This window comes from Hyperoodon ampullatus (genome assembly GCF_949752795.1).
Source record: "Hyperoodon ampullatus genome assembly, chromosome: 9".
NCBI classification, from domain to species: Eukaryota; Metazoa; Chordata; class Mammalia; order Artiodactyla; family Ziphiidae; genus Hyperoodon; species Hyperoodon ampullatus.
The window spans coordinates 104,136,253-104,161,502 of NC_136922.1; the positions used below are offsets into that span (position 1 = coordinate 104,136,253).

The 25,250-nt window shown below is 40.5% G+C and overlaps 1 protein-coding gene across 1 annotated transcript; it reads right to left on the bottom strand.

The window, feature by feature from the left end:
- Positions 1 to 3,090: 3,090 nt before the first annotated feature.
- Positions 3,091 to 24,039, bottom strand: XRCC2 (X-ray repair cross complementing 2; the record flags this gene model as incomplete). The annotated part of the gene is made up of 3 exons (XM_079710901.1): positions 3,091 to 3,812; positions 12,109 to 12,190; positions 24,001 to 24,039. 3 exons carry the CDS (start codon positions 24,037 to 24,039, stop codon positions 3,091 to 3,093), a joined length of 843 nt encoding a protein of 280 aa, XP_079567027.1.
- Positions 24,040 to 25,250: the final 1,211 nt, after the last annotated feature.

Sequence of the window (25,250 nt, forward strand, 5' to 3'; positions counted from 1 at the left end):
GCTCTTCAAATTATCAAGTTAATACTTAAGTCTAAAGTTGGTCCATATCTTTACTCTCCTTCAGAATAATACAAGCTATTTAGATTGATATAATTTCAATTACCTACCTTATACATACTAGGCTTATAGGCAATGGGATGCCTAGAATTTTTACTTTATATTGTTTCTTCCTCCCATAAATTAGATGTTGTTTTACACTATCAATATTTCTTTAGATTTATTCAAGTGCTTACTATTTTCTCTACTCACTATTACTTCTTACATTTCAGGCTTTGGGATCATATTCTTCCTCCTTGAAGTCCATCTTTCAGAAGTTCTTTAGTGAGGCAATTTTTGTGGTAAATTCTCAGTTTCTATTCATCTGAAAATGTCTGTTTCATCCTCATTCTTAGATAATCCATACAGAAGAGTGGTCTGCATCAAAGTTTTCTGGAATGATATTAATAATCCAGCATTTGAGAGCTGAAAGCTGAAAACTTTAAACAATGGAAGTGATAAGGTGAGCACTATCTTGATTTTATATAGCATTTATCAGATGAACGTCTGAAATATCTTTCATATGCATTTTTTAAAAAACTAGATTCTCACAGCGGTCTCCCTGAGAAGTTCACTTATAAGAAATGTATTTTACGATCCCCCCCTTTTAAAACAAGTAAATGGGATAACTATCCTAAGATCTGTAATCCTCACTGCTGTTATTCTTCTGGTTCTATCCAGCATCCCCATTATCTGCCATCTGTGGCTCAGGATGTGCCGCTTCTACCCCTTTAAGGTTGATTCTTTTTACAAGTATTAATTTTTCTACAGTGTTCAAGAAATCCCATTGGTATAACTTTTAGTTTAAAAGACTTTTTTATTAGCCAGGATTAATTCCTTCCAACATGTTAGATAACAAATCTTTTTAAGATAACTAAGTCTTTGGTCTGACACATTAATATATAATTGATAATTTAAGTTCATATAAAAGTTCATTATTTTTTAATCATGTTCCTGAAGAATAAGTTATAAATCTGTGAATAACAGCCCATTAAATTAGCACTTCATTTATACAGAGGAGAAATGGAAACTCCTATCATAGCCAAGGCCAGAATTCTGCTAAGAGTCGCTAAGTTTTTCATAAACATGTGTAACACACACCCAGAGCTTGATAGGGAAGGTAACAGAATTTTCACATCTCAACAGCTAAAAGGAGAAGTCCTCTTAAGTACAGCAAGAGATTGTCACTCTTACTGATCACACACTCTTATGGGGGAAAAATAAGCATATTCCCTCAACATACAAATATTTATAAATTACTTATGTGTAACATGTATTGCATGTAATAACATACAGAAAAATATAAGCTGAAAAGGATGAACTATGGATAAAATATGTAAATATTTAAAAGTATATTAATGGCAAGATACCATTTATTGATGGCACACAGGTAAGTGGGTATGAATGACAGTAATGTGATCCAATGTAATTTAACTTGACAGCCAATTAGAATGCCATCATTTTAAATTCCATAATGTGGCTAAAGAGCAAATACTGAGCCTAGAGGGGCTGTTAGTCTGACGCCTGCCGACAGTTTGGTTCCCCCTCAACCCACAACAAAAGTAGTTCCTAGACAAGGATTTGCTCATTAGGGAGACAATCCCAGGAGCCCCACGAGAGTGAGGAAGTGAGAGGGAAGGATGGGAGGCCATAAACAGTGAGTTAATGAATAGATTATTGCTCTAAGTGACTGGGGATCAGTCCTACCAGGGCCACCCTGAGAAATACGTCGCTGTCCTCAATGAGGGGTGAGGAAGCAGATGCATTAATCTACCAAATCGTGACCCTCACTGCTTAAGGACTGCCAGGTTTGGGCCCCATGCAGCCCAGCAGGCTCTGGCGTCCAGAGACACCTTCAGAAGCCTTTGGGTTTTGGGAACTGCAGGTAAGCAACAGGAACTCCAGGTATGGACAGCACATGCTACATCTGCTACGCCTGCATTATGAAGATGATCCTTTAAGCCCTCATAAAGAATCTTCGTTAGATAAGTGAACGTACAGTTCATTTTAACTAAATAGGTTACATATAAATGAACATACCTGTGAGAACACCACTGTCAATTCTTTCCACTTTTCCCACAGGATACCTCAAATATACATGTGACATAAGGCAATCTGATATATAGGTTGAGTGAGTGCCAGGGTCAATCTGAATATCAAATATTGATATAATTTAATCTTTTCTTAGATTAAAATATATAAATCAAAGTTCTAAAATTTTCTTCCTCTTCCACAATACACTACCTTGTGTGCCCCTGGAGGTGCATGCTCAAATTTCTGATCATTACTGGGCCAAAGTATATAGAGCCTTGTCCAGCTCTCAGCTGGAAACATTTCAATTCATTTCAGAGTATGTCTGAAGTATTCTAAATGGGTAAGAAAACACAAGTAACATACAGTTACTATATAGTTTTAGCATTTATCTATCACTTAACAAGAAAGATGAAAATTTCAATATTCACAGAACTCCTTGAATGGGTATCTTATTTCCCTGTGTTTTAAAAATTATACAGAACCTCAACCATAATGCAGCTCCCTCTTTGAATTCAGTAAAACAGATCAAAGTGCTCTGACTTTCCACAGTCTTTGGTGTGAAAGGCAGATTGGGTAAGCTCCTTGTTTTCATCCTTTTTACAGAAATAACAGCTCTACAGAAACATTCTCCAAATTTATAGCTTCTTAAAGGAGTTACATATGAAAAATCAGAAATGCATTTCAACTTTCCTAAACAAGTATTTAACTGAATTCCAGAAATGTGACACAAAGTTAGAATATTCCACTTTATTTGGACTGAAATGTATATCTTATTTATTTAGTCTTGAAACAACTTAATACAGCTTAATTGTTATTATCACTTTGAATAATCTTCAACAACCTAGGGAAGAAGAGTCTAAGGTTCTACTGTACTAGTTTAAGAAATCCATTCTGTATAGAAACACGGTTATGTTAAATTCCCTTAGAGTTTAAGAACTTTAGAATCAAACCATTTTAGCCTATTAAAGACGTTTTAAAACTTGCGTCATATCCTACAAAAAGACTATTTTATGATATATATCAACAAAACTCAACACCACTTTCTCCAATAATAAAAAAATGTTTTTTTAAGTTGTTACTTTTTAAATGACGTGAAACTAAAGAAAACTGGTTGCTGGTTTTGGAATCATCTTGTTTGGAGAAAAATATCCTATGCTTTACCACCTGTTGCCACGCCTTACAGAGATAGGGTCTATAGTCTACATCCACATCACTCTGGCGATTAAAGGCACAAGAAGGCCCTTCTGCTGAGCTTGAGGCTTTCTGCATTATACTTTGTGTTGTTGCAAAAAGAGCCAATCGATACTCATTGACCAGCTTCTCTAGGAGTTGGGAACATTTCTTCAGAGTGGACTCCTGTAAGTGAACACTTTCTCCTCCGTTGACACGGTCTATCCAATAAAAAGCTGACAGGCTATCCAAAATCAAAAGGCAGAGGGAGGGGTGACTACAGAACATAGTTTCTAGTGAGTACAGTGTGAGAAGTAACTGGGTGCTACTACTGCAGTACACCAAAAAAAATCTCCCAAGGCAGTATTTTATTATTTCTTCAGAACTTTCGGATAGTCTGTGCTCAAGAATTGTAACAAGCCGAAGTATATCAAAGTGGTAATCTGTGTCAATAAACAAGACTTCTACTTCCAGTCCGCCTTCCGATTTTGGAAGTATACATCGTGCTGTTAAATGATAAAGCATTTCTGTTTTTCCTGTTCCTTCTGGGCCATGAAATTCAAGAATATCACCTGTGTAAAATTTAAAAATGTCAGTCAAAATGCAGCAGCACAATAATGATAGCCTACAAAATGAAAAGTGTGCAAAAATGTTTAAAAAGACATTTACTGAAATTTTTTCCTTTTGAAAGAAAATCTAAATCCATTTGCCAAAACGGATTTGTATAAGCAAATACAAATAAGGAAATAAAAAGTAAATCACTAAATTTCACCTCTGAGAAAGGTGCTGGCTATTAATTAGCACAAAGAAAATTTGAAAAACAAAATGACATGGTTGAAATGGGCCTAAGGGAATCTCCTGGTGAGGGGTCCACATACACTCACACTTAAATTGGTGATATTATAGCAGTAAGAATAAAGTGCCACAGATCTAGGGTCTTTTAAAAAGCTACTGACTACTGGTACACACCATGTCTGGTAGTTAATTATCCCATATCCAGTTTCTCATTTTTCCTTAAGTATAAAACCCCAGTTTGGGGGAAAAGCAATGTGCCCAGCTTAAAAATGATTCTTCTCAGTTTTCCTTGCAACGAGAGGCCAGCAGGCAGCACAGCTGTAGCCAATGAGACACAGGTGGATGTCTGTTGGGGTTTCCAAGTTGTGCCGTCCTCACACAGGCGCCACTTCTGTCTGCTCTGCCGCTCCCTCCTCTGAGACGCCAGCGAAGATGACAGGTACACACTGAGGAGGGCAGACCCTAAAGAGGGTGGGGCAGGACGACAGGAGGCACCCAGGACGTGGATGACAAATACGGAACCTCGCACACCAGCCTGCCTCCATGTCTGTGCGACAAAAACAAGCCACTATGCTGGACTTCTGCTATGTGCAAGTGAAACAGTCCCTAACTAGGGCTTCTCAAAATTGCTGGCATTATGGGTGGAACAGTTCTTGATGGTACAGTTTCACACATACGAGGCAGTGAGGACCCACAGCTTTCAGGCCCTAAGTGCCAACTGCATCCCTCAGGTGAAAACACCCCTGCACGTTTCCAAACTGCCTTCAGTTACCCTTTGCTATATGGATATCGCTTGATATTGTCTTGCTGAAATGACATCTGCACTGTGAATTATTTTTCCTAGCATTATAAATCAAAGTCAACTAGTCTAAACTTTGAAGACCCCAAGTCTCTTTCTATATAGTTTCCAATAACTCTCTTTCATTGAGGACAGCACAGATAAAATAAAACACCTGGGGAAACTGTCCAGCCTCCAGAGCTTTTCAAAATCCACTCTTAACAGTGGCCTTCCAATTCTTGTTTGCTTGCCATTTATTTTTTTTAAGATTTATTATTTATTTATTTATTTATTTTAGGTTGCATGGGGTCTTAGCTGTGGCATGCGGGCTCTTCGTTGTGGCGCACGGGCTTTTCTCTAGTTGTGGTGTGCGGGTTTTCTCTTCTCTAGTTGTGGCGCACAGGCTCCAGGGCATGTGGGCTCTGTAGCTGTGGCAGGCAGGCTTAGTTGTCCCGCGGCATGTAGGATCTTAGTTCCCCGACCAGGGATCAAACCTGTGTCCCCTGCATTAGAAGGCGGATTCTTTACCACTGGACCACCAGGGAAGTCCCTGTTTGCCACTTAATTTATGGCGGAACTACATAATTGGAAACACTATGTTAAAATTCAGATTCTTAGGCCCTAAACAAACTACAAGTCCATCTGAGAATCCAGTTACTTTATTTCCTGTTATTCCTAACAAACCATTGTATATTGGAACATTCACAAATAATGTGTAAGGAACCTAGCAATCTGTCACCATACCATATTTAAGGTAGTATAAAACTTCAGCCAATTTCCATTATAATCTTATATACAATTTGCAATTCAAAATTTTAATTAAAAGGACTCCCCCAAACCCCTGCCCCCAAGATTCCAGCCTCAAGGAGTAAAACTATTTTCATATTAACAATTGCTCATGGATGCTCTTATTAAAAGTTAACACAGTGACTAAAACTATATTCAATCCAGATGTTCCAGTTACCCTCTCCTACGATACAACTGATGAGCTAAGTGGAAATCCTCCCTGCCCCCAAATAAAAATCTTTTACCGCCCCCTATTATAGAAAGAGAATAAGCGACATGCACTAGATGAAGAAACATTAACACTGAACCAATATTAATGATAGTGAAGGAAAGCTGAAAACACAGCTTAGCAAGATTAATCTGAAAGTGGTCTGGAGGACACAGAGGACCACGCAGAAACGCGATGCGGAGACAAGCAGACCACACACAAGCAAGCACCTTCTCTCCTTTCCCCAGGAAAGGCAGCCTAAGAGGCTGAGAAGCAGTAAGCAACCTTTTTATAGCGCTTTCCAAATGAAAAGGGACGGCTGCACATCTCGTTGGATCCTAGTAACAAGACCCTGAGGTGGGAAGAGCAAACTTTACCATCTTCTGTCATCACATTGAACGTGCTATGTCATTTCTGATGATCTGCTTGACTGATTCTATGTCTTGCTCACTACTTTTTTTTTTTTTTTTTTTTTTTTTGCAGTACGCGGGCCCCTCACTGCTGTGGCCTCTCCCATTGCGGAGCACAGGCTCCGGACACGCAGGCTCAGCGGCCATGGCTCACGGGCCCAGCCACTCCGCAGCATGTGGGATCTTCCCAGACCGGGGCACGAACCCGTGTCCCCTGCATCGGCAGGCGGACTCTCAACCACTGCGCCACCAGGGGAGCCCAGTACGGTATATTTTGAATGCATTTCATCAGATGACTTTCTTCTTAAGAATTTCTTAGAAGAAATCTAAAGAATGAAAACATAAGTTCTCATTTGGTGAAGAAAGTCAGTTTGGAACACGGCATTTTGAAAGGGAGCAGGTGTGGTAGGGAGTCACAGGTGGGGATGCGGCTTTGGTTAGCAGAGCCGGCGGGTGTGAAGGCCAGCTGCCCCTGGGCCCGAGTGTGCTGACACTTCATTTCTATCAAGTCTTCAGCCTCCTTCACTTAGAAGGTAAGGGTTAAACCTAAGGCAGTGATTTAAAAGTTCTCAGAGATAGGCTTGGAAGTGCTGTGTAAAAAAAACCACATAAGCAGAGCAGAGATTTTTAATTCACATAATCATGTAAATATCCAACAAGAATTTAGCTTTCAAAAAAAAATAATTTAGCTTTCAAAATGGTATGTTAAGATGTATCTCTAGGTGTCACAAATAAATATATCCTACAGCCGCTAAGATTTAAGATTCACGACAGTAATAAGAGGCTGGATATAGCAATCTAGGAATAAGTTACACAGAAATAGAGAACAGAAAACTCTTTGGGGGGTGGGAGTGAACCTAAAACTAAGATAGAGGGCAGGCCAAAATTCAATTCTTGGGATAGATCCACAGTTAGAGAAGTCAGCATAAAGACAGATAAAACAGAAATTTAATAGAAATAGTACTAAATAATACTAAATGCAGCAGAAAAGTTCTAAAAATAAAAAAATGGCAGGGGAGAGGTAGGAAACAGATCACTAAACTGGTCCTGGATAGTAACCTTACAGCAGTAAATGTGTAGCCTGCAAAAGCACATTTAATGTAAACATTATTTTATGAACCAAACTTTAAAAACTGAGATACTCAGAAGATAGGCTGAGGGACTGCCCTGGTGGTCCAGTGGTTAAGAATCTGCCTTCCAATACAGGGGACACGGGTTCGATCCCTGGTCGGGGAACTAAGATCCCACATGCTACGGGGCAACTAAGCCTGTGCCCTCTAGAGCCTGTGCGCTGTAACTACTGAGCCCGTGTGCCACTACAGAGAAGCCTGCGTGCCAAAACGAAGAGGCTGCACGCTGCAATGAAGCTCCCACATCCTCAAACTAAGACCCAACGCAGCCAAAAATGAATAAATAAATAAATATTTTTTTAAAAGTCTATTACCCAAAAAAAAAGAAGTCAATAAGCTGAAAAGGCAGCACAGGGAGCAGTCACTGCCTCTAGAGTAAAAGCAAGGAGAGAAATCAGAGTGGGGGAAGGTAGGGACACATCAGGGACTAGAAAAGAACATAATGGTTTAGGCTCATTTAAAAAGTAAAAAATTCAGTAGCAGTTTCTTGTGGCTGGAGAGTTAAATGAAGATAAATTAAGATAAGGGAAATGTAACATATTCTGAAGTAAAAGAGGAGGGACTCCACAGAGAGCTAGAAATACTTGATATTGGTCAGAGGGCAACTGTGAGATATCTCTGGATATTTTCTGGAATTCTCAGAACAGGGGAAAAAATGAAAACTTTGCCAAGTATTTTCTTGGAGAGAGGGGTGGTGCTCGTGAACATTTTTCATCATAACTCAAAAGAGTGAGGCTTTCCTACATGGTTTAACAAGGCTTTCTAAATCCATGTGTTAACTAAGGACTAGCTGGTGTGGTGTAAATATGGACTCCTTAGAGCCTTGGTTCAGCACAAGTTAAACTGAGGCAAAGTTTAAGGCTGGATAAGAGATTATTAGGTACACAGAAACCCTCCTGTCCTTTTACAGATTAATAGCAAAGTGGGGGAAAAGGTCATTTATAACAACTGGGTAAGTAAAATCTGCAAACTTGGAAATTACACATGAATACTATCATTAACTTCTTGAACTAGATTCCCTGCAAATATGTTTAATGATGAACTAAAATCAATTTCACTGATTTTTATGAACATTTACTATCTAATCATAAGATCAAAAATAATATTCAGGGACCTCCCTGGTGGCGCAGTGGTTAAGAATCTGCCTGCCAATGCAGGGAACACGGGTTTGATCCCTGGTCCCAGAAGACCCCACATGCTGCAGAGCAACTAAGCCCGTGAGCCACAACTACTGAGCCTGCGCTCTAGAGCCCTCGAGCCACAACTACTGAGCCCTCACGCCGCAACTACTGAAGCCCACGCACTTAGAGCCTGTGCTCTGCAACAAGAGAAGCCACCGCAATAAGAAGCCCGTGCACTGCAACAAAGAGTAGATCCCACTCGCCGCAACTAGAGAAAGTCCACTCACAGCAATGAAGACCCAATGCAGCCAAAAAAGTAATAATAATAATAATATTCAAACATTATGTTCTGTAGAGGAGACACGGTCCTTTTAACTGAATCATTATCTCGTAAGTTTCTGCGAGCTGTTAAAAAAATCTCACCCTAGTCCAGGCAAAGTACTGCATATTACAACTGGTAGTTAAAGGAAACAACCCCCCCCAAAAAAACCCCAAAAAATCTCCTCTACAGTTTGACATTAGACAAATTAAACTAAATCAGAAAATCTGGATGGTTTGGCCTTGATAGTTACTCTCACAAATAGAATGCGTAAGGGGTTTGGGTAACAGATTGTCGGAGTGAGTTTACGAATCTAAAGAGCCTTCAAAATAAGTAAAAGAAAGAAAAGCCAAAAAAAATACACCATCTAGGTACCAACCTACTAATTGTATAACAAATATGTTGAATTTGCAGAGTACAATCATTACGGTACTGAAGAGGTAATGAGTCTGTATATGGTACTGAATAAGTACTATCCAAAAAAAGTATTAAAAATATGTTTTACAACAGCATTAGAGACCCCTGTAACACCTAAATCGCTTACAGCTTCAACTTGAGCTTCCCTATAACAGTTTTTGATAAACTGCTATTGTTGATAAATAACTCTTATAATCCCAGTCTTATGTATGCTGTTGCTCCAATGAATATTCATCTAACCAGTTCTTTTTTTCCATCTAACCAGTTTTATAGCTCTAAGAGCTATCATAGTTTTAAGTAAACTTTTTTGTTAGTGACTGAACATAATGGTGTTTTTAAAGTTTCTATAAATGTAATATTCAAATGTATAAGCTGTGCTTCAAACCTATTTTTTTTTTGTTTTCATTTTATTTATTTTTGGCTGCACTGGGTCTTCATTGCGGTGCGCAGGCTTCTCATTGCGGTGGCTCCTCTTTGTTGGGGAGCATAGGCTCTAGGCGCGTGGGCTTCAGTCGTTGTGGCACGTGGGCTCAGCAGTTGTGGCTGTCGGGCTCTAGAGCACAGGCTCAGTAGTTGTGGCACATGGGCTTAGTTGCTCCATGGCATGTGGGATCTTCCCGGACCGGGGCTTGAACCCGTGTCCCCTGCACTGGCAGGAGGATTCTTAACCACTGCGCCACCAGGGAAGTCCTCGAACCTATGTTTTAATGTCAGTTTCGTAAGGTTCAACTTAATAATATCCTTTCTGATAGAATAAAAACAGTTCAATCTTTTGTCTAACATGTTTGATCAAAATTTGTCGTTTATTATTGATAGTTTAGAATTTTTTTTTAACTAACAGATATGCTCTATAGGAAATACTAAAAGGAGTCCTTCAGGCTGCATGAAAGGACAGCAGTAGACAGTAACAAATCCAAATGAGTTAATAAGGAACATAGGACTACATAGGTAAATATAAAAGACAGTATAAGTGTTTTATATTTTTAATTATTTTTTCATCTGATTTAAGAAACAACTGCATTAAGTAATTTTAATGATTTTAACTAAGCAAAATTGTAAGTGTGTTTAAGGGCATACCGTATATAAATATGTAATTTAAAACAGCACAAAGGAAGGGGACAGGAATGGAGCTATACGGTAGCAAAGTTTTTTATAAAATATTGAAATTAAGATGGTATTTAATCCAAACCAGATTGTTATAAATTAAGGTGGTAACTGTAATCCTCAGGGCAATCACGAGGTAAATAACTCAAAGGAAAAAAAGAAGTAAAAATAATGACAAGGAATTAAAATGCTACAGTAGAAAGTATCTATTTAACACAAAAGAAGACAGTAAAGGATGAACAGAGAAACGAAAAAGATGTAAGACACATATAAAACAGATAGCAAAATGGCAGCCATAAACCCTATCTTAACTAATAATAGTAATAAATGGATTAAACTATCCAAACAAAAGGCAGATTGACAAAATGGAATAAAAAAACATGATCCAACTATAGGTTGTTTACAATGGGCACACTTTACATCTCATGTCACAAGGTTGATAGTAACCAAACAGTAACCAAAAGAGAGCTGAAGTGCTAGCCTATTATCAGACAAAATATACTTTAAGACAAAAATTGTTATTAGAGACAAAGAAGGACATTTTGGTTTTTTATTGTGGTAAAAGATGCTTAATACCATTAGCCATCAGCGAAATGTAAGTCAAAACCACAATGAGGTATCACTTCATACTCACTAGGAAGGCTATAATCAAAGAGGCAGACAGTAACATGTTTGCAGGAAGTGGGGAAATTGGAACCATTATACACTTCACTGGAACCATTATACACTTCACTGATAGTGGCAAGTAAAATGTGGCAATTCCCAAGCAGCTACTTTGGAAAACAGTCTGGCAATTTTGCCAAAGGTTAAACACAGAGTTACCATACAACCTGGCAGTCCCTCTCAGAGGTATTATCCAAGGAAACTGAAAACATTTCTCCACAGAAAACCTCGTACACAAAATGATCATAGCAGCATTAGTCATAACAACCAAAAAGTAGAAACAACCCAAATGTCCATACCAACTGATGAATGGGTACAATAGAATATTATTATTCAGTAAAAAGGAATGAACTACTGATGCATGCTACAATATGATAAATCTTGAAAATATTAAGCAAAGTGGAAAAAGTCAGTGACAAAATACCACATACTGTATGATTCCAATTACATGAAATGTCCAGAAAAGGAAAATCTATAGAGGCAGAAAGTGGATTAGTGGTTGCCTAGAGCTAAGGGATGTGAAAGGAAATGGGGAGTGACTAGTAATAGGCAACCGTTTCTTTTTGGGGTGAAGAAAATGTTCTAGAATTGATTGTGCCGACAGATGCCTAAGTGTGCAAATTGTACACTTAAATGGGTGAACTGTATCTCTTTAAGGGTGTTATATTAAAAAAGAAGAAAACCACCTAAGCACACTACCTTCTTTCTAGTTCTCCCTCGTGTAGAGGGGCCAGTAAAACAAGTGGGTATTATTCTCCCTATCGCAAAAATATTAACAGAGCTACCAAGTACCGAAGGACTTTCCTGTGATTCTCAAACTTGTAAAGAATAAAAATAAATAACAAAACTCCCAGTAAATACTGTGCTGGGATAAAAGAGGTTTTCATACTGAAGACTTAACTGCAAATAAACCAAACCCCATCTCATCTGACACAGACAATGAAGGCTTAAAAGTGTCTCATCAAAAAAAAAAAAAAGTGTCTCATCATCATCTTTCTCAGTTTTTTATTTCACAGTGTAACCTATATAGGCTGTTGCTAGAAGTGTGTGTATGTATATTAGTATACGTGGGGGAAAAACTTGTTTTATAAAACTTAATTTATGACACTATAGTTTGGCTTGAGATTGTGTTTTTACCATGCACAGGTGAATCTTCATCAGCAAACAGATGTGGTTCTATTTCTTTCAAGGAACTTCTACCTTCCAGTCGGGCAAGGAGCTTGCGAAAGGGAAAAAAAAGAGAAGGAAAACTCATTGTTTAAAAATATAAAATCTTAGAAATCGACATTTATTCAATTTTCCAAAAGTCTGTAAGAGACTTTTCATCATTTTGAGGATCTGAAGGAAATTATGAAATAGAAAATACAGTTTAGGAGAAAAGTTGTGTTCATTTATTCAGAAAATACTTTATTTTTTGTTAATATACCATATACAGTTGGTATAAAATGAGTCCCTGCCCTCAAAGAAGCTGATAGGGTCTTTGGGACACAGGACTAAACTGCTAATTGCAAAGTATTTACCTTCCTTACTCATTATAATTACCTTTCTCACTCTGCTCACCACACTTGTTATCAGGTATCAGCTTTTAATCTGTCTGCCCATTATATCGCCAGATCCTTATCTAGGGGAGGGGACAGGGAGAAAGGTGGAGAAAAACTCCCCTGAGAAGCTCCCACGTGAATTCATGAATTCGTGAACAGGGCACAAGCAGGCATACCTGGCAGATGGGACAACATCAGCCAAGGTGCAAAGGTTATAATAGCACAGTGTGTGGGTAAACTATAAGCAGATTTGAATTGCTAGAGTTTCTGGCATGAAACTGGCAGGAGATAATGAAGTCCTAAAAGAACAGAAGTCAGATCACAAAGGATCTTGGATGTCACCTTTAGGAGTTTGCTCTTTGGCTTGTAGATAAGAGCAAGGGGTTTTAAGAAGCAACCTAGAGCAGTTAAGAGTAGACAGCTAGGTCTTTGGGCCTGAGGCTTCTCATCAGTAAAGTGAGCAAAACAAACAGTTTTTCCCACACAAGACTGTTGAGAATCCAGTGTGTTCCAAGAGTGCCTGGCACAGAGTAAGCATAAGCTATTATTATCTGCATTTCAAACAGATCATATTGGTGGCTACCGAGGGGATGGATTTGAGAGCAAAGTCAGATGTGGAGAAAAGGCTCGAGTCCATCACACTAACCTGGAGAAGTGCCCGTACCAAGACAGAAGGAGCTAGAACTACAGGAAGCAAAAGTCCAAGACAGACTGAAATGTCAACGTGGGAAATAAAAGCAAAGTTGATTCTCAAGGTTCTAAGGAAACAGTACAGATCTGACAACCCTTCTAAACAACAAAAACGCGTATCACAAACGAAGAAAAGCAGTCATCCTTGGTGGGTTTTTTTTTTTAAACAGAAGCAAAAGTTTTGGAAAGATTACCTGCAGTGATGAAAAGGTTCTATATATTAATTTGGCAAATATTTATTGAATGTCTATTATGTACAAAGCACTATGGCAGGTAAAATGGAGACTACAGAAATGAAGATAATTAAGCTACCCTCAAAGAACCTGCAGTTACGTCCTCTAGGAGATGAGACTATCACAAAACAAGCTAAAGACTGCTAACTACACTCAAGAGTGCTTTGAGTTAGAGCAGAGCTTCTGAGGGCGTACCTGTGGTCAATTATGTTCATAAATATTAAGATATTATTTGTCTTTCTCACTATGCTGACGCTTGCACTGATGGTGCAGCAGCAAAGGTGGGTAAAACTGCTGGCACCCAGCACGATCAAGGCAGTGGCATCAAACCGTATTAGTGCACGTGGTACTCTTCACCACTCGCAGAAAAACAAAGAAGCAAGCGAAACTATTTTTGCATAAGAATGTTTTTGATATGGCAGTAAATAAGTATTGACTCTATATTAAATCATAACCTTTGAGTACTGTTGAAAATATTCCCTGTGATGACGAGGGAAACATATTAGTAGGAAAGAATTTAACCTTGACCAAAGAGAGGTCTGGCCTTAGCCCTTGGCTCCTGGGAGATAACCTCTAAGCCTCTTGGAAAATCCTGCTGATAAAAGTGTCTTTGTTTACCTGGGGGCCCTGAGCCACACCAGATAGTCTCACAGCTATCCTCACCTAAAGGTGAGGGCTTTGGGTCAGCTCAACCTCTGCATCAGTGGCTGGACACAGAGGCCAGCTGGTTGGGGGGCTGACAATGTCTACATGACAAAACCCCATAAACACTCTGGACACCAAAGTTCAGGGGAGCTTCCTTGGTTGGCATATTGTCCCCCACTGTTGCTGGGGAAAGTTAGCACTGTCCATACTCCACTAGGACAGGGCAAATGGAAGCTCCATATTTGGAATTCTGGATTTTATCCCATTATATCTCTTCCCTGGGCTGATTTTAATCTGTATCCTTTTGCTGTAGTAAACTATATCCATGACTAAGCTTTCAGCGTATTCTGTAAGTCCTTCCAGCAAATCACTAAACCTGAAGGTGGTCTTGGGGAACCCCAAACATGCAATTAATGTCAGAATGAGTGAGGTCATGAGGACCTGGGACTCTGCAGTTGGTGTCTGAAGTGAAGGCAGTCTTGGGGACTTCCCCCAAGTTCACACACAGATAAAGAAAGCACTTTTGCTCCAAACTGAAATACAATGTTTTTTCTCTAGGAAAAGCACTTGTGTGATTACCTGAGCTGGATACTTTTTCATAAAACACCCTTTTATTTGAAAGAATGACCGACAAATTAGGATTACACTACTTTGTTATTTGGCAGACAATTTACTGAAAACAAAGAAAGTCAGCTGGTCACTTTAAGGAAACTTGACAGTATTTGTTGCCAATGATAAAATTTGAAGTTTGGAAAACTTTTATCCACTACCGTGAGCTTGACAGCATCCCAGTACTTAAAGCATCTGGTGAAATCACTAAGTATTTTAAATTTCTCCATTTCACTGACAGATATAACCCACATAAACAACAACCCTTTGGTTATGGACGTTAACTGGAACTGCTGTGGTGACCATTTTGTACAACATATGAATATTGAACCATTTATTATGCTGTAACTCAGTCCTCAGGCCGAAAAGTATGAGAACCACTGGGTTAGAAGGTTGAGGGTCCAAAAGAAGAAGACAGAGAAACTTTTGTGGACAAGATGGAACACATGAAATTACTATAAAATGTTTTAAAAAGCATGTATACAAATGACCAACATCCTCATCAGAATGATTAACGTGAGAAGTTACTCCAACTGTTTACCCTTACTGTCATTGCTCAAGATATTTTAGAATCCTCCCCTGGAGAATTCCTTGTAAGACAGAATTCAGAAAAGGATTAGAATTTTATTGACATGACTCTTAGATAAAAATGGTATTACTCCTCTTATCAAACTGGCTGATTTTACCTATTTGCATCTGACTTTCCACTATTACTAAAAAGTCAAATTCATTTTCAAAGGATGAAAACTACCTATCAATGAGAAATTTCAAAACAGTGTTTTACAATGCCTAAAGCAGAGTATATCGAATACAGAGGAAGTGAAAGTACCTCCCAGAACTTGGAAATAGATTAACTCGACAAAAATAGATAATATTAACAATTTATAGAAGTCACTTGATGGGATGAGATATCTTCTAAACCTAAGCAGAAAATACCCTAAAAATTTGGCATTAACCTGACCATTATATAAACTAAAATGAACGATGTTGTCCAGATTTGAGGAATAAGCTGAAAGAAGCAAGGTATAATCAATCTAGAGTTTCAGAAGGGCAAAGAGTAAATTAAGCCAGGGTAAAGGGAACCAAAGTAAGTTCAGTTTGACATGATAGTTTAATCCTTTTAGGGAAGATTAACACATCAGGCAAACAAAGCTTGGTGATGGTAGCTATTAAGATAATTCAACTATTTCTCTTGATCCTCTAAGCAACCTTTCTGAGCCCAAATTTCCTAACTGGGAAAGAATACACAGTGGACACAACAATTTTACTCTATTTGGTAGTTTCACTAATATTGTAAATTAATAGATTTGGCATTTGGTTTGTAAATCAGTATCTGCCAGGTTTTATTATCATAACAATAGCTATCTAATAATAGCTACTATTTGTACTTGCTGTGGTACATAATTTATATACATTATCTCCTTTAATTATCACATTAACTCTATTATCATTCTATTTTTCAGATGAGAAAACTAGTAGACGCCAGAGTTGGGATTTAACTGAGATCTCTGGCTCCCCAAGCCTGGAATTCTTCCCCTGTGCTACAGAGCCTCAGAATCAGTACCACTGAGTCTGAAAAAATCTGAGTACAGGGATGACAGTTTTTGGACCTACTCAGCTGAAGATCAAACCAATCTGAGGTCCTGTCTAGGCAATTATCTGGTCTCTCTCAACCATCTCTCTTAGCACTCCCTCCAACACCACAAGGAGCCCCAAATGTTTTCAACAGCAACATCAATACTGGAGCTAGTATACGGCCTGCAAAAGGGGTAATTAATACTCAATTATACAGATATTCATTGGTAAAAATTTCAAGCAAGTCAAGTGTATTCCAGGAACTGAGTAAGGTGCATAGATACAACACCTTACTTACATAGATACAACAGACACAGTTCCTATCCTCAAAGAATTTAATGAGGGAGAGTCAAAGGTTTAAAAAGTAAAATAAAGTATTGTAGGTGCTATAATATCAATAGAAATAACATGGGGCTCTGTGAAGGCATAAAAAAGGGACAGTCGATTCTGTGTGAGAGGCAACTTTAACTCTGAAAGAGAGATTTAGCATGTAGTCCTTTCAGGCACATACAAAATATTCATTGATAGAACAATGTCCTTTCCCTATTCTCTCAATTAAATGCTCTAAGGGCTAGACTATTGAATGAATGAAAATTCTACACATTCCTCAGGGCCAGCTCCTTCCATGAAGCTATTCCTATACTTAGGAACACATTACCTACCAGTCTCCCTCATCTGGATCTAAGAGCTTGAAAGGAACTGGCTCACCACCAATTCCAAAATGCTTTACATTTGGCAGAAACTTAGTAGCTGCCTATTAAGTTGAAGGTAAACAGGTCACAGGTAGGTAGAATTGGAGGAGGATGGAGAATAAAAAGAACCTCAAACTACACAGATTTTCACATGTTTGGACAATCCATGCAAACTTCTACTAAACAAAAGTCCTTGAGTATTCTTACAGCTATCATCAAAGTTCTTAACACTCATTAACAAAAGTCTGTTTTATAGACAATCATATAGCTTCAATGCCTGTTAAGTAGAATACGTATCATACAGATGTTTTAAAACATCATTTGGTTATGGAAAAGCTTACACTAGAGCAGGAAGGAGAGCTTAAAGATCAAATTAACCAGAAATGAATGACATTAAGGCAAACATGTGTATGTAATTGTCATTTGGATAAAGGCTCACTTCCCCTGACCTTTTGTGATTAAATCTGTTTGCAGATGGACCCCAGCAGCAAGGTTTCAAACCAGTTAAGTATAAAAGTCTACCTAAAGAAGCAAACACTCTAAACCAAATATTTCCACCCCCGCCCTATAACAGGCCTGGATTTCCACTACAAACTGAATACAATTCTTAGTAGTTTTATTACATACATACCGAGGAAATTCACTCCAGGCAAATATGTGTTAACTGTAACATACAGAAAGTAAGAGAGGAGTTGGAATGTGTAGGATGGCAAGGGAAAGCAGCAGCTATGTTAACATGTATGTGATCAATGCAAAATTTGGCCCTTACCATGGTAGTCCCTTAAATTCACGGACTAATTCTTTTTCACTTGTGAAATTAGGCTCCTCTGCCACTTAGAAAATTCAATTGCCCTTCAGGGCAGAGTGCTAGGCCTGGCTCTTAATAAAGCTTTCGTCTAAATTATATGGAAAAGACAATTGTTACTCGAATACCAAATCATACAAATTCCATTGTTTCTACGTATAGTCCCCAAAGAGCTGCTGCCTTTATAACTAATAGTTTTTAAAAAGCAATCATCCTGGGCTTCCCTGGTGGCGCAGTGGTTGAGAGTCCGCCTGCTGATGCAGGGGACACGGGTTCGTGTCCCGGTCCGGGAGGATCCCACATGCCGCAGAGCGGCTGGGCCCGTGAGCCATGGCCGCTGAACCTGCGCGTCCGGAGCCTGTGCTCCACAACGGGAGAGGCCACAGCAGTGAGAGGCCCGCGTACCACAAAAAAAAAAAGAAAGAAAAGAAAAGAAATGAGCATTTGGCAACATGAAGTTCGATGGTAACCCTGAGAAGAGCATTTTTGGTGGTACATGGAGACAAGCCAGATTACAGTGGGCTAAAGAGTGAATGAATGAGAGAAAAGCAGGCTCAGGCCAGAACACAAGGGAGGAGTGCTTTACAGAGGAGGAAGGGAATGGGGCTGGTAGGGGCTGGTGTGTAGGGAGTTTTCTGGTTTGTTTTGTGTGTACTGCTTTATGTTAGGATACTGACAGAAATGATTGGTAGAAAGGAGACTGCAGATGCAGAAGACAGAAAAAATGGGGATACCTGCAGGAGTGCTGTCCTTGAGGGGGTGGAGTGGGGTGGATGGAATTCATATCACAAGTGGAGAAGCTGCCCTTTCTTAGAAGCAAAAATGTTCTACTTTACAGGAAGGAATTCAGAGAAAATCAGTACATGTACTTTTTATCAATACAGACTTGATGAAAAAGCAGGAATTGCTATATTACTACCCAATAAAGTAGACTTCAGAGCAAAGAAAATTACTAGAGACAAAGAGGGACACTACACAATGATAAAAGGATCAATCCACTAGGAAGCCATGTGATCCTAAATGTGTACATATCAGACACATCTCAAAATACACGAAGCAAAACTCATACAGCTGAAAGGAGAAACAGACAAACTCGCTAGTTGGGACTTCAACACCCACTTCTCAGAAATCAAAAGACTTACCAGAAGATCTGAACAACACAACCAACAGGATCTAATTCATATACACAGAACATTCGACCCGACAATAGCTGAGTGTACATTTTTTTTCAAGTGCCCATGGAACATTCATCAAGCTAGATCACACCCTGGGCCATAAAACAAACCTCAATAATCATGAAAGAACTGAAGTCATACAGAGTATGTTTGACTATAATGGAAACAAACTAGAAATCAGTAACAGACAACAGGAAAAAATAAGGGAGTTCCTGTGATTTTGTTTGCTTGTTTTCTCAGTGACACATGAGGCAAGGCAGAAAGGAGAAGGAAGAGAAGGGAAGGCATGAAATTTATCATTAAACAATTACTGAGCACCTACTGTGGGCTAAATATTGTTCTAAACACTGAGACTTAAAGGAGTAATGCCAACAGAGAACAATCATCATCCTTCAGTGGCAGGGGTGGGAGGTGGGGAGGAAGACAACATATAAACAATGTAAGATGTCAGATGTGGTAAGTGTAAAGAAGAAAAAGAAACAGAGTAAAGGAATAAAGATTAACAGTAGGAAGGACCTCCTTATACTGGATAGAAAAGCTTCTCCTCTAAGAAACAAGAAGCAAGTGAAGAGGCACACCGTGTCAATTTCTGAAGGAACTGCAAAGGCCCTGAGGCTGAAGCACACTTGGCACATTCAAGGAAAAGCAAAGACAACAGTGTGTCTGAAGAAGAGTGAGGGAGAGTGGAAGATGAGATCAGAAAGGCAGGAGAAGAGATCCGAGGCGGGGCTGAAGGGCAAATCATACCATTTGCAAATCATGCATCAGTGGAGGAAACAGGATTCTGGATTTTACTATAAATGATACAGGAGCCTCTGGAAAACTGAACAGTAGAGTCTGCTAACATTTTGAATGGATCACCCTGGATACCACGTGGAAAATGTATTAGAATAAGTGTGAACAGGGTGCAGCAGAGACGAGTTAGAAGGTTACTGCAATCAAGCAGGTGATGGTTACTAGGAATAGGAATGGCTGCAGTAAAAAGTAGTGAAACGTGGTCAAATCCATGATATATATTGAAGTAGAGAAAACAGGATGTGCGAATGGATGTGGGCTGATATGAGAGGAAAAGAGGATTCAAGAGTGACTTAGTTTTTGGCTTGGGCAACAGGTAGAATAAATTCACCATTTAACAAGGTAGGGAAGGCCTGGGAGGAAGCGGGGTGGGGCTGGGTGTACATGTGTGGTGGTAAACCGAGACCTCAGTGTAGGGCATGTTAAAATTCTTCTCACGTTTCCTCTGCATCCAGGAGTCAATCATGATGAGCATGTCAAGTCTGGGATGACCATGAGACATCCATGTGGGTATGTCAAGAAGATACTAGAACACATGTGTCTGGAATTCAGGCATAAGGTTGGATTTGATGACAGGTGTTTTGTAGGGAGAAAGTGAATTACTTACTAGAAAAACACAAGTGGACTGGGAGTCCACTTGAAGTTGATGGTTACAAATTTAAAATGAAATCAGTCGGCCTGGTTGTGATTTTCTTTAGCAATATTCAGCGGAGTGGGTAGACAGTGAAAGTAGACAGCTGGGTTTCACTGCGGTTAGGAAAGTAGGTTATGACTTAAAGAGACAAGGAAGTTGAAAGTACTTATAATGGAGGAACGGTAATGATGGAGCACTGATTCTATTCTGGGTGAGAAGGGAAGCAGAGAGAGACGGGGACAGATGTTGCTCTAAGTCTACCATGCGAGGCCAAAATATTATTAAATGCTGAATTTTTTTTTTTTTTTTCGCGGTACGCGGGCCTCTCACTGTTGTGGCCTCTCCCATTGCGGAGCACAGGCTCCGGACGCGCAGGCTCAGCGGCCATGGCTCACGGACCCAGCCGCTCCGCAGCATGTGGGATCTTCCCAGACCGGGGCACGAACCCGTGTCTCTCCACCACTGCGCCACCAGGGAAGCCCGCTAAATATTTTCTTATTTAATATTTGCCTCTGGCAAAAAGGCCACCCTGAACCTTTTCTAAGAAAAGAAAACCAGGGAATTCTCTGGTGGCCCAGTGGTTAGGACTCTGTGCTTTCACTGCCGTGGGCGTGGAGTCAATCCCTGGTCGGGGAACTAAGATCCCAGAAGCCGCACGGTGCGGCCAAAGAATAAATTAAAAACAAAGAAAACCAGTCATTATTATTAATAAATAGTTATCAAGTGTTTACCGTGCAGGGAATACTGTGCTTAGTGAAAGGATACATAGAAATATAGGGACCCACCTCCTAGGGGTACAGCTGAAAGACAACTGAGAAATCATCATCTGCCGCCCTCCTTTTACAAAGGTAGAAGCCAAGGTTTAATAACTTATCCAAAATCACCCAGCTTGCTCCCGGCTGAGCCAAGACTACAGTCATGGTCCAGGGTTCTCTATCTCAGCCCCCAAAATGATGCCATTAGAAAACTTCTGGGAAAATGTGTAAAAATCCACCTTGAGAAATGATAATTGGGATGGAGAAGTTTCCTACTTTTCATTTCAGTACTACTGGAATTTTCTGTCATAAGCATGTACTACTTTAATATAAACTATTATAATAAAGTTAAAGAGAGGAAACAGTATGTTGTGCATGACAACCCAAACTGGACACTTTGAATCTATCCACTGATTACTTTTAAACTCAAGGCATTTTCAGCATTTTTGAGAAAATGTAAAGTACACCAGGGGTCCCCAACCCCCGGGCCTCAGAGGGGTTTGGGCCCGCAGCCTGTTAGCAGCAAGTGAGCGGCGGGGGAGCGAAGCTTCATCTGCTGCTGCCCATCGCTCGCATTACCACCTGAACCAACACCCCCACCCCCGTCCATGGAAAAACTGTCTTCCACGAAACCGGTCCTTGGTGCCAAAAAGGCTGCGGACCGCTTTAGGACACCACTACTTAACAAGTATGTGCAAATGAAGCCATCTGGTGGATGATACCAAAATATTGCCAAAATCTTTTCTAATGCTCTCAGAGGAATGTAAAAGTAAAAACTGCCATTGTTACTGTGCAAAAGTAAGGTAAAGAACAGATTATTCTACTGTAAATTGCATTCCAGTGTGTGTCTTCTTTCAATCAAGGGCTCCTTATATAAGTTTTCCACTCAGCTATCTGGCCTACCCTAAATTGCATCCCTAGAATCTGTTAAAGGAAAATATTCTTTGCGACTTTGTTTTCTTGGAAGACCCTGTATGAAATGTCTCTTCCCTACTACTCACAAGATGTGGGAAAGGTTAGCTATTTTATAAGGTGGTTATTCTTGTGAATTAAAATTTTAAAGTAGTTTATTTCCCTGGTGGTCCAGTGGGTAAGACTCCACGCTCCCAATGCAGGGGGTCTGGGTTCGATTCCTGGTCAGGGAACTAGATCCTGCATGCGTGCCACAACTGAGTCCATATGCCACAACTAAAGATCCTGCATGCCGCAACTAAGACCTGGCACAGCCAAAATAAATATATAAAATAATAAATAAATAAATATTTTTTAAAAATAAAAAAAATTAAGTAGTTTATTTCAGCTTCTTGGGATAACTTGTGACCTCAGATAGCTTCCTCAACACAATGCCTCCAGGTAGGATCCATCTAGTAGACTGATGTACAAAGAAAGACAATAGAATCCAAACAAATTAAGCAATGGCCATACAGTGCCCAGCACTTAAGGGAAAAGAGGGTTGCTTAGTTGGTTTTGATGACAAAAAGGAAAAAGAATAAAGCAGCACCAACTGCCCAGCTCACTAATCTTCTCCCCTCCACCCCACTGTACTCCAAAGTAATATGAGTGAGGTAATCTTGCTTAGGATCTCCAGACAGCCGTGGCAGGCAAACGATATGATGCTAAATTCTTTGTTCAGTGCGTCGACTGCACTGGGCTCTCATTTTTTGGATGTTAGGCTTGTTCTGATTGCAAAAGTCATCTGAGTTTAACCTGCGTTTCAAATTATCATTTCAATCAGTAAGGTTGTAACTGTAGTAGTTCTTACAGGGAGCAGCGCCTCTACTCTGAAGGAGCAGTGGTTGGCACACTATGGCCGGCGGGCCAAATCCTGAAGTTTAAAAAATAAAAGGTTTACTGGCACACAGCCATGCTCATTTGTTTACACACCTCTGGCTGCCTGCACATTACAACAGCAGAGCTGAGTAGCTGTGACCGAGACCGAATGGCCCACAAAGCCTAAATATAGACGATCTACTCTGGTCCTTCACAGAAAGAGCCTGTGATCGTTTAAGGGTATCGCTTCCCCTCCCTCCTCTGTATAAAAGATCCTCCATAACCTGCCTCTGCCTATTCCTCAGGGCTTACTTCCCAACAGTTTCCCCACTAGCTTTGTCCGTCTACAGAGAACTAGTTGCAGTTCCCCTAAATCAGTGATGCCCTTGCTCAAGGCAGAACCCACATACTTGCAACTCCCTGCCCCGAATGCCACCCCTTCCTTGCCAAGCCACCGACCATCCAAAGGTCCCTAAAAACCTCAGCTGTCCCCTCCTCCTCCCAGTTAGTCTTCCAGGCTGCCCGCCCCTCGACTGGACGGCACGATTTACCAACCGTCCTGTAATTTGTAGGCAGCCTCCCTTACTTGTCCTGCAAAAGCAGAAGCCGTTTCTTAACCAGCGGTTAACACGTAGTAAGTGCTTGATACTTGCTGGTTGAATTCCTGAATAAATCTTTGCAGACACCACATGGCTTGTGTGGCCCTGGATGCTTAAGCTGGAAATGTAAGCTGCGATAGCGAGGCTGAATGCCGTAAGCAAAAGATGTACAGAACAGAAGCAACAGGTGGAGCCATCTACTCAGATACCACTGTTCCAGAAAAGTCTATGAGCGCTCCGCCTGGCGATGCCCTGCTTTTCCTAGCCTCTCTTGCGCACCGTACCATGTCTGACTGGTACACGCATGACAGGTTTGGCCCGTAATGCTAGCGGTCTCGGGGGCCGGCTCGGAGGACACAGGTTTGGGGGGCGGGCCTCTACTCTCGCCGGCGTCTGGGCCCCGCGCACCTCCCCCTCCCCGGGGCGCCCCGGCCTCCCGCGCCCTCGGGGCTCCCTCGCCCGCCCACGGCCCTGTTCTCGTCTCCCTAGCTCCCACCTCGGCAGCTCTCACCTCCGTCCCAGACTCAGCCCTATGGAAGTCACTACACATCGCCTCGGAGGCTCGGCGAACCAGCTACTCAACTTTCCCGCCAGCGTCGCCATTTACTGCGCGGCTTCGGCCCCGCAGCCAGTCAGAAACGCTAACCCACCGACCCGGGCGCGAGCATGCGCACTGCGCCCGCCCTCGGCCGGGGAGCCGGCGGGCATGCGCAGCAGGGCGTGCGACCGCCCCCGGCCCCGCTCAGTGACGTCAGACCACGTCTCCTAGGAGACCGGGAGGTAACTGGGGATTTTCTTTTCTTCTCTCTCATAAATTTCCATTTGTTTTTATTGGGTAGAACTAGCAGCATGTATTTTTTTTTTTAAGTATTAACAGAACACTTACTGAGCAAACGGGTCTTTTTGTTTATTCTTGGGTTAAAAGCCTCTGGCTGGCTGTGGGTGTAGTTTACGGTTGATTCTGAATAAACGAAAAAAGTATACTAAATTTAAACGCGTTTTTAAAATAAAGCGAGCCGGCAGATATATCCAGTTCTTTGTGGAGGTAGAAGAATTCTATTACTGTTTGTTATCAAGTGCCTATCCATTAAGATAGATAAATATTAGATGGACAGATGATAGAAAGATAGATGGATGTTGAGTATTTGCTCTATGCCAGACCTTGTGCCGAGCCCTGGGAACAGAACAAAGAATAAGAGACATGCACGAATGGGGTTTACAGCCTATTAAGCCATTTACTGGAATGTGTCCTTTAAAAATTCGCTTTCCAATAGCTGTAGCTGTTGTTTAGTTGGGCAAAACAGTGAGGTTGGCAGTGTAGGGTTCTCTTTTTCTTATCCTTACGCTTGCAGCTGTGTAATTAAGAAACGATTATAATATTAGTAATGATAGGTAACGCTTCCAGAGCGTATTATGTGCCAGGCACTGTCCTAAGGTCTTTATATATAATAACCCATTTAGTCTCCACAGTCCCAAGGTGGGTATTGTTATTATCCTTATTTTAGAGATTAGAAAACTGAGGCACCAATTTTGGCCCATTTTACTTTGTTGTAATGATTGTGGTGGGCCGACACCTTAATGGGAAACAGGAAGGAAAGACCATGAATACAGACAGTTCTTCACAGAAACTTGGCTGTGAAGGAAGGAAATAGCATATTACACAGAAAATATATATATAGGATAAAGGAAGAGGATAGGATAAAGGATAAGGAGGCAAAGCCTGGTTCAAGTTTAAATGCTGATAGGAAAGAGCTGGTAGAG